Raw genomic sequence first — 12,709 nt, forward strand, 5'->3', positions numbered from 1 at the left:
GAAATGTGTGAGGCAACTGCAATAATAATTAATATTTACAAAAGCATATCTGCAACCTCGGCAGCTCAAGAACTTCAAGTAAAAAAGACTTGTTTTGATTTGCGAGTTCAGTCCCACGCACAAGGGGGAAAAGCTCAAATTATTGAGCGCTCAAAATATTGAGCGTGTGACGTCAGAGGCTTCCATAGGCGTAATGCTGAGGGCTCAAAAAATTGAGCCGTTTCAGGAACACGTTTTGCAAAAGCAACTCGCAACACCTAGGGAGAAATGGCAACACCCTAGGAGAATCACTAATGGTGCAAAACAGATTAGGCTTTCATATTTTTCACTGCTCAAGCTTCAATGATTGGGGGAACACCACTTTATAGGTCGAAATCTTACGGCATACCAGGATGACTTAAAAACAGGCCAATATTTATGTCGAAATAAAAGTTATTTTTTGTCCATTCACGTTTTTTACTAGGGTTCTGTTGGAAAGAGCATTTTTCATACTACCCAAAATGATTGCGATTCAATTTCACATTACCCATATCGGAGAATATTTTTCATTTGGCGGCGCCGTTTGTTTATTTCGTCGCGACGTCTCCGGTCGCGTGGTTGTCGTCGTCCTTGTGTTGAAGGTAAGTTTTTATCGTTTTAGTTGTACTTAGATGTTAAAAGGTACACTGAAAAGTTTGAATATGCTGTAATTTTAAATTTGGAAACACGTAAACGTCAATCAAATCACGTTTTCCTCGATTTGCGTGCAGATAAGTAACTGTCGACGAAAGTGGCGCCATCCGATATGATGTTTTGAAGGAAGGAGACACAACATATTTACGTGAAAATTTTTGTTTTTTAGTGGTCTAAGTGCTTCAAAGAGGCTGTGAATGTTTTCTTCACACAATTTTTCATTAGTTATGACGAGGTAAAAGGTAGTTTCAGTCTTAACTTTCATATAATTGACATTAAAACATATGATAGTCCACTGCCATCAGTGATTGAGTACCTTGATATTTGGCATTTCTTATTAATTTGAATGTATTCTCTATCCATATGTCCTGATAGTAAGTGACAATACTCTGCCAATATGTTTCCATAGTTTTCACATTCATTTTCCAGTCCTTTACATAACATCACAATTTATAATCAACAAAACTCAACTCCTTCATTACTTCACAACACTGACAGCATGACAGACTGACAGTCAACTATTGTGTGGGTGAATGCTGAAACAGGATAGCCACTTTGCTAACTGGCTCGCTCATATGATCCTTTATATCATTTCCATCTGAAGGATCGGAGTCAACGGAAAAGGAAGGCCACTTTCAAGCCTCAAGGTCTAGGCCGCCAGACGCCAGTCGGCAGTCACCACCAAATTTATAATAGATTAATTCATTATTATACTTTGAGACCCTTAGGTCACTGCATCAGCATCACATTTTCAGTTTCAATATAGTAAAGGTTTTTATTTGTATGATGTGAAATATTTTCCTGAATCAGAATTTAATTATCCCTAGGTACCTGGTAGAGGTTTTGGATTTAATGCTCATTGTTGGTGTGCAGTCAGGATTTTTTGACAGGTCCAGATAGGGAATCCTGAGCAATTTTATAGTAAAGTGGTCTCCTTATAATCACCACACATTTTATCAAAAGCATTTGCAGAATTCATTCAATGAAGAATTTTATCAATGTTCACCCATTTCTTAGACGACCTAGGCTGCATCTTTTTTTAGTTCCTGTTGTATGACATAGTTTCCGTTTTGTTCCACTGCATAAAGAAAAAAATCGTTTGAGATCACCAAACAGCTTTTCTTTTTCTGGCAGGTCTGCACAACCAAGCGGTCGCTGGCGAGGACGTCGGCCGTCCCTGTGGGTAAGGTCATCTGCTCAGCCTTTGTGGAGATCAGCAAGACGTCACCAAGATGAAGACTTCGCTGGAGCAGAAGCCACTGACCCGTGTCCGATCGGGCAGGTCATGCTCGACGGCACGAGCCACAACTCGAACGACTCGGTGACATCAACAACATGGTGGAGCAGGTGAATGAGTTTGGCGACGTGTTGTGCGACTGCAAGAAGGGTTGTCTGCGTGTTCTGGCCGGCGGAGCGGCGAGGCTGCGCAGTCTGTGCTGGCGGTGAGCAGCTGGCCGTGGTGACCGCGCGCGCCCACATGCGCCGACAACCTGTGCGGCTTCGACGGCCCGGGACAGCCCGATGCCGCCCACTATGCGACGCCGACCGCGCACTGTCTGCACGGCCACATGGAGGTGTGCCCGCGCCTTTTGCCCGCACGCCGCTACCTCGCAGCTGGTCTGCAACCACGCCGTCGCCGCCTGTAGCCCGATAACAAAACGGCTGTCTGATAATGCCGCTTGTTCTTTGTGATGTTGCTACTGTGATCGTTGCTACTGCTGGTCTGAGACTCGATGTTTCCATTCGTCCTTTACATGTTAAGGATTTGATAATGATAAGCTTAGTCCGAGCTTAGGTTGTTTATATCATTTGTTATATGGCATATTTTGGATCAAAGCAGTACGACACTGCCTCCTGCTTTTGTGATGTATGCTGGCAAGACGCAGGTTCCGGTCGCAGGTCACCCGGACCCGGTTCCAATGTGGTTGGGCTGGCATGCGATAATGTGATGTTGTTTTGCTCGTCTCTGTGTTCCACACTTGATGTTTGTGAATCTAACCCACATTGTATACTGTATAGTATTTTTGTTTGTTTGCGGCCGATGGCCTTGTAAGTTGTAACCGTGGCAATACAGTTTTTCCTGCTATAATTCTCCAATATTCAAGCGTGGGTGGATATCTTTCTGTATTCACGTATTCCCTTCTCCCAGTACAGTCAGAGAATATCAATTACAGTATTCATACGGATTATTCAAGCCTTGTATAATTATTTGAGGTGTGCCGAATCCGAAAGACCGATAAAACTACTAGCGGAAATGTGACATGATGCCATGGGTTTGTGAAAAGTTTAGGTACCACGTAGCATTCAACTTCCTGCATTTCTGTTTCAACTCAGTTTAACGTATTTCAACGAACATAACATCAAAAATGGCAGCCAGTACCGGCTTCACCTGTCACGGAGAACGCTCAAAAAATTGAGTGTAGATGCTGGCCGGCACTCAATTTTTTGAGCGCCAGCTGACTGCCGTCTGTCGTGGCGCTCAATTTATTGAGTATCGCGGTCCCGAACGACAAGTGGCGCTCAAAAAGTTGAGCGTCTTTAGGGCATTTTCTTTCCAAAAACACCGATATAAATTATCACGGCGAGTGTTCGAGAAGAAACCTTGTTGCTCTCTCTTGCCATTGATACCTTATTTGGATACGATATTTGCCGTAGTGTGACGCTAAAGGCATTGTAAAATACCATCGTTTCGCCTATTCCTTCATAATGGGGCCCGCTCAATTTTTTGAGCGCTCAATTTTTTGAGCTTTTCCCCCTTGTGCGTGGGACTGAGTTGTATAATATAAACGTGTTGTAATAAGCAACATTATAATTTTTACTTTCTTTTGCTAAGGGCAGGCTCCATAGATGCACCGCAGACAGAATGGTGAGAGGAAGGCATTGGTGCCATTCACGCTATCTAACTAAATTATATTTCAAACGTGTTGGAAGATTTTAAAGCTGATTGGTCAATGCTTGTGTCATGTTTTCAACTTTCATAATTTCTCACTTTCAATGACCAAAGACAGCTTGTCACAGTGGCTTTGACGATTAAAAGACGCAGGTTTTATTTCAGGACCGCAAAGCGTTACAAACCAGCCAAGGAGACGATGACGCTTTAACCGCAAGTCATGACGTGAGCAATTCAAGAGTCATTTGTTCGACGTTAGTCTTGTCATAACAAAGAGAAAATCGGGCTGATAGCGGACAGATTGTACGGGTGATTAGCTGATCCCCGTGAAAGTCAGACGCATCAGCCTCACCGCACCATTGTGTGTTCTTCATGGCGCATCTGCGTGAGAGTCCTTTCTCTCTCAATACTGTGTGACTAACAGATCGGTCCAGTCGAGGAACGATGCTATAATAGACGCGATGTGCTCAAGGAAGTGCATGTTCAGAGGGAGACGTTTTAGCTATATTATTTGATGCTTTTGTAAGCAATGCAATTTTCATTTCAAATGTTTTCCTATATGCGTAATTTAAGATTATCTTCGAAACGTTTATAATGTCTCCTGGAAATCATTCTTGGTGAAATGATTCCTTGGAATGATCCATGACAATTTTCGGTTTATTGGAACTTGTTCCAGAATATTGTCAAATACTTTAAATCGAAGGCTTCTTTCTCGAACTTTGAACGATCAAATGATCTTCTCAGAAACTGGCATGTAGACATTCTGTAACATGTCTAGTTTTTAGCGCGGCACGTCAGTTTAGCTACAGTTCTCGCTTGTTAAAGTTCTTCCACTAGACTTTACAAGCGCCTTACTATAATCACTTATTGACAGCAGCAGGTGTCGCAAAGAAAGTGACCAGTCACGTGCTTCAGATTGCACCGATTCGAAACCCCTATCGTCACGACATCAAGGTTGGGTTTCGATGGATGGTGTGATGCCACACGAACTCATGAGTGATTGTTTCCTGATTGCGATGAATTGACATTTTTACACCTTTTTAACACAAATAAAGGCGAATGGTGAGAATTGGAAAATAATCGCGTCACGAATCAGCACAATTGTTTGAATATTTGACCGAAAATACAGCAAACTATAAAGAAGCTCAATACGTCTCACACAGCCCTCATCTCCTCGCGTTTGCTGATCTCTGGAGTTCATCAAACAAGGTCAGTCAGTGCCGGTTGACAGTTGACTCACTCACAAAGCCAGGTTGTAAACATGTGCAATTGCATGGCATACGGACAACGCTAACCCACGGGGCGAGCCGGCATCACGCACTTGCATGCTCGAAACTCAATCGTGCATTTTACGTGTTGGTTCGCTGCATGATTTCATGGTAGCTAGTCTATGTTGCAAAGCTAAGCTGCAGGTATTTTAGAAGAAATATAAGAGTTCATTTCATGCCACTTCCTTGACGAGGTTAGTTGGCTTGTGTGTCGATGTAGTGTATAGTGAGGGGGTGTTCAGGGGTTTACCTTTTTTGTAGGTGTCCTCGTCTCTGCGCCGTCCTGCCGGGGACGACCTCGTTGAGACGGTGGAGAGGGCCGGTCCACTGTGCACGGGCGCCTTCTCCCTCTTCAGGGGCGCCAGGCTGACCAGCTGGGGCGCCGAGTCGGGCGCCCGCCGGCGGAACAGCCGCATCGTGCCGCGCCCTGCAGACATGGGAGGCGGTCAGCGGCCGAGCGGACTGCGCGCCGTGTCTGCACCCGCTGCCGACAGCCCCTTATGGCAGCGTCGCACTCGTGTCGGCCCGGCCACAAATGGCTCCGACCGGCCGGATCCTGGTGCGACACACGCGGCGCACGCGGCGTGCCAGCGACAGATCCGGCGCGGCTGCCGGCGCGCCGGCCAGGTGCCTGCTATCTGCAGGAAGATCGCGCGCAGGTACTGTTCCCCTGGAGGACACAGACGCCGTTTGCAGCGGCCACTTCCGAGCAAAAAGGCAATGGGCCTGACGTGATTGGCTTATGCAGCGTGTTGACTTGGTAATGCACGGGTCCGACCAACGAAAACACTGTAGCAAACAAACACAGGATTTGTGTTCGATGCAGTCTGTAGCAGCCAATTTAAAAGCCACCTCACGAACATCGTCGAGTGACGGACATCGCCCGAAACATTACCGTTCAAAGTGTGCAGTTTCATGACGGCAACGATCACAGTCCAAGTCTGGGAATCGTAACCGAAGAGGAATAGGCAGTTGGTGTGTCGTTGTCGTCCTATTCAGCCTTTTTCACGATAGTTCACACGGAATATTACTATATGCATTAGTCAAGCTTGTTAGACATGAAAAGTGCACACCCAGTCGAGCTGGAGATCACGAAACTTGTTTTTTCCGTATTATGATAATTTTATATGCCTCGTTTTACTTTAAGTGTGAGAACGGTTACATTGTATATTTCAGCAGCTTGATTTATGCCTCTAATATCATCTGAAACGCTCAAAGTGCCTCCCGGTACCATTCCGGTACCTTTGGGCGACTCACTGCGAAATCTACCACTATTAACGGTTCCTGGGCTCAGAAATTATAGATTTAACGAAAACGATGTAATGGTATGATAGTAAAGCAGCATGTTTTCGCTTAGGTATTCTTTTTTAAGTAACAGCACAGCTCTCAGTAATCACCACGGTATAAGACAAAATAAAGAAGCTTAGGCATATGCGGAGCAAATAATTCAAAAAAGTTGTGTAGTATGTACCGAATTTATTGCTGCCAAGTTGTTACGGTGCATCTTTGTTATGTTGCCATGATTATCAAAAACATGCAGTCGAAATCATTATCGCCTCTGCGTTTCGCCACTATTTACCGTCGGGTGTCGCACAGTTGTGACGCGTGACCTGCTCACTGCTCAGCTCCGAATGATCCGACAGTGCAGTCACTTCTCATAGAAAGTCTCTAGCTTCATATCCACGCTTACGCCAATGGCAGAACAGTGTCCATATCGGAATCTAGCAGCCCATGTGCCTATTAAAAACGACTTTTGAAACGTAGCATTTGAAACTTCGGTATGATTAATGTTTTTTTCAGTGTTTTTATCGGTTCATAATCAAATTGCGATGATAAAAACAAAATAAGTCATTGCAGGATAGTATGTTCCGACTAGGCCCGCATATTTCAATAATTTATCATCACTTTCAGAGGGACTGACTTCTTGAGAGGTGAAGGTCACGACGACGATCAAATGCCGTTTTGATTCACACCACGAAGCGACCTGCTTAAGCCCACCAGTTATGGTCTTCCGACGGATACGGCAGACACTTTCTGAGCACAAGAGAGAAGACTTAAAGCTTAAGTCAGCAGTTCAGCACCATCTTGAATCACAGACGTCTCCATTCGCGTAAAACCTGTCGGGATATAGCTCATCAGAAGGGCAGTACTTCACTTCCTGGATGTCAGCGCCCTGTATCCAACTAGCCCGTCATACTCGGACGGACCGCTCCGCTATCGGGTGGGCGTAATGCGGGGGAGGAGCGCGGCCACACGTCCAAGGACGCGCTTTGCTCTGCTCGGCCGATTACCATGCTGATCGGAGCGATTTACGTGAGTCAGAGGTGATCCATTTATCACCATACATCATAGCCACGGTGGAGTAGAACGCACGGTTAGTCAGACACCTCTGCTTGTGGAGCGGAAAGGAACAAAAGCTTAAAGGTAGTGTGCCAGCTTTCTTGGACCGTATGGAGTTAATGGCCCAGATAAGGAGAACCGGATTTTTAGAACTTATCCATACCTTCAAAACTCATGGAAACGTCTTAAATTCTTCAAATTTTGAGTACCCCAGTGCGAAATTCGCCCCGACGGGTTGTCGGTCGTACCCTAACCACATTTCACACCACTATGAACAATAAATGCACACACTGAAATCGCTATTACCGATATGCTCATCCAATCAAGTTTCGATAAACCCGTTCATCATCAGCTCCTGCGGTTTCGAACACGCCTGTTAGGTGGTGCGGTAGACCACGCCCAAAGCCAGGGCCCCGGTAACGTGAGTTAGCCGAGTCAGGGCAGCGTGCGCTGACCCAAGCCGGAGCCGCGCGTCCTCCCGGTGTCATGTGATAGCCCGGGGCTGCCCGCGGGGATGCGGTAGACCGCGCCCAAAGCTGCGGCCCCGGCTTGGGTCAGCGCACGCTGCCCCGACACGGCTACCTCACGTTACCGGGGCCCTGGCTTTGGGCGCGGCTTCTGCTCATACTTTGTGGTGCGGTGGTGGTGCGTCGGGCTGCGCGCTCTGACTTCGGCCAAGAAAAATGCGTCAGCTGATCATTGTCATTTCTGCCACTTGCGTGTGGTGAAATGGGGTCATAACTTATAAGACGGCTTTTTCATATCAATTATTTTACATAAAATCATATTTCAAACCATAAATAATGTTCGACAGCCAAATAAAAGAAACAATACCAATACAGGCTTACAGTTTAAGGCTCGACATTGTGTTGTCTACGATTAGACAGCTGATAACTCATTCCCGTACGTCGTATGGTCGTAACACTACAATGACCTTTGCTTATTGTCACAAGTGCGCCGCATTCGCGATTGTTGCCCGACGCCTGTTTGCAGGTGAGCCCACTACAGTTGCTATACATATCTAAAAACCGATAAACTTTTAGGCGAAAAAGGCACTATTCCAGGCCCATTTTTGATTTTTTTGCGATATTAGGTAAAAACAGAAGCTTCTTATCCTAGGAAAAATAAAATGGGAAATCTTTCAAAGGTGGCACACTACCTTTAAATGAATAAGTACAGAAGTGGACAATCACGAAAGCTTAGATGGTAGACAGAACATGGGACAAACAAACACAGCAATGAGAAAAGAAGAAAGCTTCGCGCCCATCTTGTCCCACGTGTCGCCACCATCGCAAGCGAACACCATGTTGAATTGGCTCACCGCAGGTACCTATAAACTAAAGAGCTGTGTTCCACTAATGTGCACCCGGCTCACTCGCAGGCCACTGCCATCACATGCCATGTCGTGCAACCCTGGTCGTGCATCCCGATAAAAGTCGGTTCATACTGGCTACGCTCGCCACTTACGTATTTGCTTCACATGTAAATCGTATCGTAAGCTTATTGAGGACTCACGTAGGATGGGACTTCAACACTTCTAGAAAGGAAGTTTTTTTTCAAAACCTTGAAAATGTTATAATCAAAAATCGTACACTTCTTTTGAGTATTTTCCCTTCGAGTTACATTGCAAATCATATGCTGGACTATTCGCGATAAGCGTTGGTACGAATCGGTTATATCCGCTAGCTGATGCCCCACTTGATCAACGAGCCAAACTCACCGATTGCAAAAATAAGAATCGCTAAATTTATTCTAATTTTCCTATCTGTTTCTTCCATCCTTTACTTTCATTCCGTTTCTGACTATGACTCATAAGTAGCTTCATCTCGAACTGCCTGTGCCTACCCTCCACCCTTTGCCCAAACCTGTCCGATCCGTCGATATGCCCAGTTGGAGACCGGAGCAGCAGCTCATTTGCGTGTTCTACGATCGGCCCACCGCGCCGCCCCGGCTGCTAACATGCTAAACCGTCGCTATCTGCGACCCTGGATCCGGATATGATCTATACCCGACCGACCAGCTCCATTGGTCTGCCGAACATGGCGGTATTCACTCATACATGTATGAGGTGAGCGTAGCACTTGGGCTTGGACATTGAACAATGAACAGAACAGTACAGAACAGTCCCCAAGCATATGCCGGTTAGGTTATAGGATGTGGTACGGAGTATAGGGTGGAGCATCACGTAAAACCCTATTGCGGTGCCAATACATGCAACTGCATTAGGAACGCAAGTGGTTGCAAGATTCCATTTTGTTGTATGACTACAGACATTATAAAGCGTCGTAATCTGAGGAATCTCAGATGATGTCAGTGACTCCGTACTGATGTCTGTGGTGTTAAACTCCAAGAACAACATCTGGACCTATAGTCCCACGAACCCAAAGCTGAACGACCAAATACAGGACAGTGCTGAGCGATTTTCAACAGTGAGCCCAGGAATACGGATCACATCACCCGTCCAAATCTGGCGCCGGTTCGTGATCACGAAGTCATGTCGTGGGCGTGTCTATCATATGGGGAAAATGCTGGAAATAATGGCGAACTCGGCTCTCGGAAGATAACGGTTTACGGTGAGTGCATTGACCTAAAGCATTTACATTGAAAAGGTTCATGCTTATTTGAGAGCAATTAAATAATTACGATGAATCTTTAGAGCCTCCTATAGAGTTGATAGGACCTTCACGCACAAGAAATGCCGGTGTGCGTGGTGCTCACCCCATTTCCCTTACATTTAGCATGTTTTGCAATAATTACTTATTCATATATCGAAATACAGGTCTCAGGGCTATGCTGACTCATTTCCATGAGATGCATCGTCGGTAAGGGTGATATCACAGGACCTCCAGTCCACATCAAACAGTGCCGCTGCGACAGAGCAGCGAAGACGTCGGAAATATCATCGCTCTCCAAAACCAGTCTTCTCTTCCCCTCTTCCACGAATGGCTCTTGGCTTCTAACACCGCCGCATTCACCACTTCAATGGTCATCGATGCTCGATCCCCCTTCTCATCCACCCATCCAGCCATAGTTGACGCTGCTGCTGCTGCTGCTGCTGCTGCTGCTGCAGCTGAGACAGTCACCGGACAGTACTAGGCTGTCCAGTCTGGCGCTAGGCAGTCCTCTTCGACCACACACTTTTGTGCCCTGTCCGGTTCTTCACCAGACATTCCTGTCCTGTTTGGTCCCACACCAGACAATCCTGTCCTGTTTGGTCCTACACCATACACTCCTGTCCTGTCCGGACCGCCAACAGAGCGGTGACGTCACTCCTAACGGACTAGCTGCGCCCCCGAGGCCGGTGCGTGGCACAATAACTCACGGCAGCGCTGCGCCGACCGTGAGGGCGGGGGGTGACGGCACGAGGCAAACTCGTGAGGCGGACAGACACGAGCTACGATGCGCCGAGCGATATGGCCCACGAACCACCAGTGCACGGGTCACTCCCGAAGGGACCTCAATTTGTCAGTGCCACTGAAACATAAAGGTAAAAATCCATTGTCTCGTCTATTGAGCTTGGTGGTTACCCGCACTATCAGTTCTACCGTTCTGATGCGGTCGTTGGGTGTGCCGTGAGGAAGGAGAATTAATCATCGGTTTGCGGGCTCGCCAGCGCGCGAGGTGGTCAGCCAATGAAGCGGCCAACGGGGCAGAAAAAGACGCGTCTTATCCGAGCATCGGTGAGACGAGCGCGGCTATCAATTGTCGGCAGTAAAACACCCGTGCACGCTAGCCGCCGAACATCATAATCGAACTTTTTGTCTCCGACGTCGATGGATAAATTCGTACTTGTAATCGTATAATTAACGATCTGAACTTCTCAAGACCAAAACGTTTGGCAGCATTCACATTACACCCGCAATGTATTTTAGGGGATTAGGAATAGGAACGACCTAAAACAGAAAAAAAAAACGAAATCGTTATTGAAATAGCGCCGGAAGTGATCAAAATCTGTTCTGCAGAACTATCTAAAATTCATGACAGATACATATTTTCTCAGGCTCTGTTATCCAGACGCGGTGCAAACTGAACGCTTTCCGAGCTGAAAAGACCTGCTGGTTCTCACAACCACCGTGCACTTGCAACGTGCACGTTCAATCATCGTCCAGCGCGGCTTATAAGAGCACATGATCCCAGGATATAGCGTCCAGACTACATGTAAAATTCCGTCCGTGTTCGTGACGGCTGGACTTTGCAGAGCGGGCGGGCAGATTCACGTGTGACCGAGCGGCCGCATTCTTCAGTACCGGCCCCGACTGCCTTGGCGGAGGCTGAGGACGCGCACGTTCATAAGAGGTGGGTCACTTGTGCGAGATCAACGATACTGAACGATTAACTGTCCATTTGTATGTCATACTTGAGTAGTTTTACGGATAGCGAATAATTATCAATCAGTGCTTACCTACTCTTTTTCCTTCGCATTTTTCTTTTCACCCTTTTCATGTTTGGCTGGGATGCGTTTTATATATATCTCGCAGGGCGTTATAAGTAATATAAACACGAGGCCACCCTCGTCGGAAGTGAGGTGTTTCTATCGACGGTCTATTTGCGGCGATGGTCGCCGTCGGCATGTTTTGCACCGTGCAAATAGATCGTCCATCTCAGTTTGCAGCGCCGCGAGAGGGGGCCGCTAATCTGAGAGTCTTTGTTCTCTGCCGATCGGCCGGCCTCGCCGGGTCAATTGGCCACCCATCCGGGTCGGGTCAGCAGAGGTCAGAGTGCCGCCGTGCCTGGGGAGATCGTCACAGTGCAGCGCAGCAAGACGCAGCGCTGCACATGACTACGTTGGACCGATCGTCGGACGCTGGAGCCTTGCTAGACGTTTTCAACAAGCACGCTCAAGTTGGCACGGAAATAACCGGTTTGTGCCGTCTAAGCAGGACCTCTGGACACTTTCAGACTTGCCATGTCTGGTGTGGCGACTGCAGTTTTCTGCCGGTACCGAAATGGACTAGGCACGTGTCTGAGCTGTCATCTGACATAACCATGGTAGGTACCGCCCAGCGACCGAGCGCGGCATCCTAATCGGCCGGTCCCGCAGCCTCACTAAACGGGCCGGACCGGCCGAACTCGTGTGTCGGCTCATCAGCTCATCTCGCGACCGTGAACCCCAGGCAGCCGAGTCGGAAGTCACGTGACCGATCAGCCGGTCGTAAATTGACGGCACTCATCGGCAATCCCTTCTATTTGAGGCGCGGCGAGCCCGGCGCCCGTCTCTGCAGCGAGGAATTTCTGCAGCAGCCCGACCGTCAGACGGCGGCGGGCGGAGGCTGTCCGTCCCGCTTTGTCTGCGGATTTCCCCTTGCGCGACACAGACGCTGTTCACAGCACGCAGCGAGACGCGAAGTGGACGCGGCGACGGCGTCGGTGGCTGGCTGGAGGACAAGGCCGCGCCGGTCGCTGAATGGAGCGGTGAAAGTACCGGCCGTGTGACTGACGGGCACACGGCGGCCAATGTCACACCGGGCCGCGCTGCCGAGTGGTGCCGTGACCGACACACGCCCCGGGCGAGCCGCCGGACTGACCCATATTGAGGATG

General features: G+C 47.8%; 1 protein-coding gene across 2 annotated transcripts in view; it reads right to left on the reverse strand.

Annotated features, from left to right (window-relative positions):
- LOC122371951 (serine/arginine repetitive matrix protein 5-like) overlaps positions 1 to 12,709 on the reverse strand; it is a 62,155-nt gene that overhangs the window by 7,461 nt on the left and 41,985 nt on the right. The window contains exon 2 of one of the 2 annotated variants that reach the window (XM_043348756.1): positions 5,081 to 5,257. The exons of the other annotated variant lie outside the window; for it this stretch is intronic. Within the exon in view, the coding sequence (XP_043204691.1) occupies positions 5,081 to 5,246 (166 nt within the window). The 5' untranslated portion in view covers positions 5,247 to 5,257. The remainder of the gene's footprint in view (positions 1 to 5,080; positions 5,258 to 12,709) is intronic. 2 annotated transcript variants of the gene reach the window in all.

The sequence above is a fragment of the Amphibalanus amphitrite genome, unplaced genomic scaffold (assembly GCF_019059575.1).
Source record: "Amphibalanus amphitrite isolate SeventyFive unplaced genomic scaffold, NRLGWU_Aamphi_draft 000036F_arrow, whole genome shotgun sequence".
In the NCBI taxonomy this organism is placed as follows: domain Eukaryota; kingdom Metazoa; phylum Arthropoda; class Thecostraca; order Balanomorpha; family Balanidae; genus Amphibalanus; species Amphibalanus amphitrite.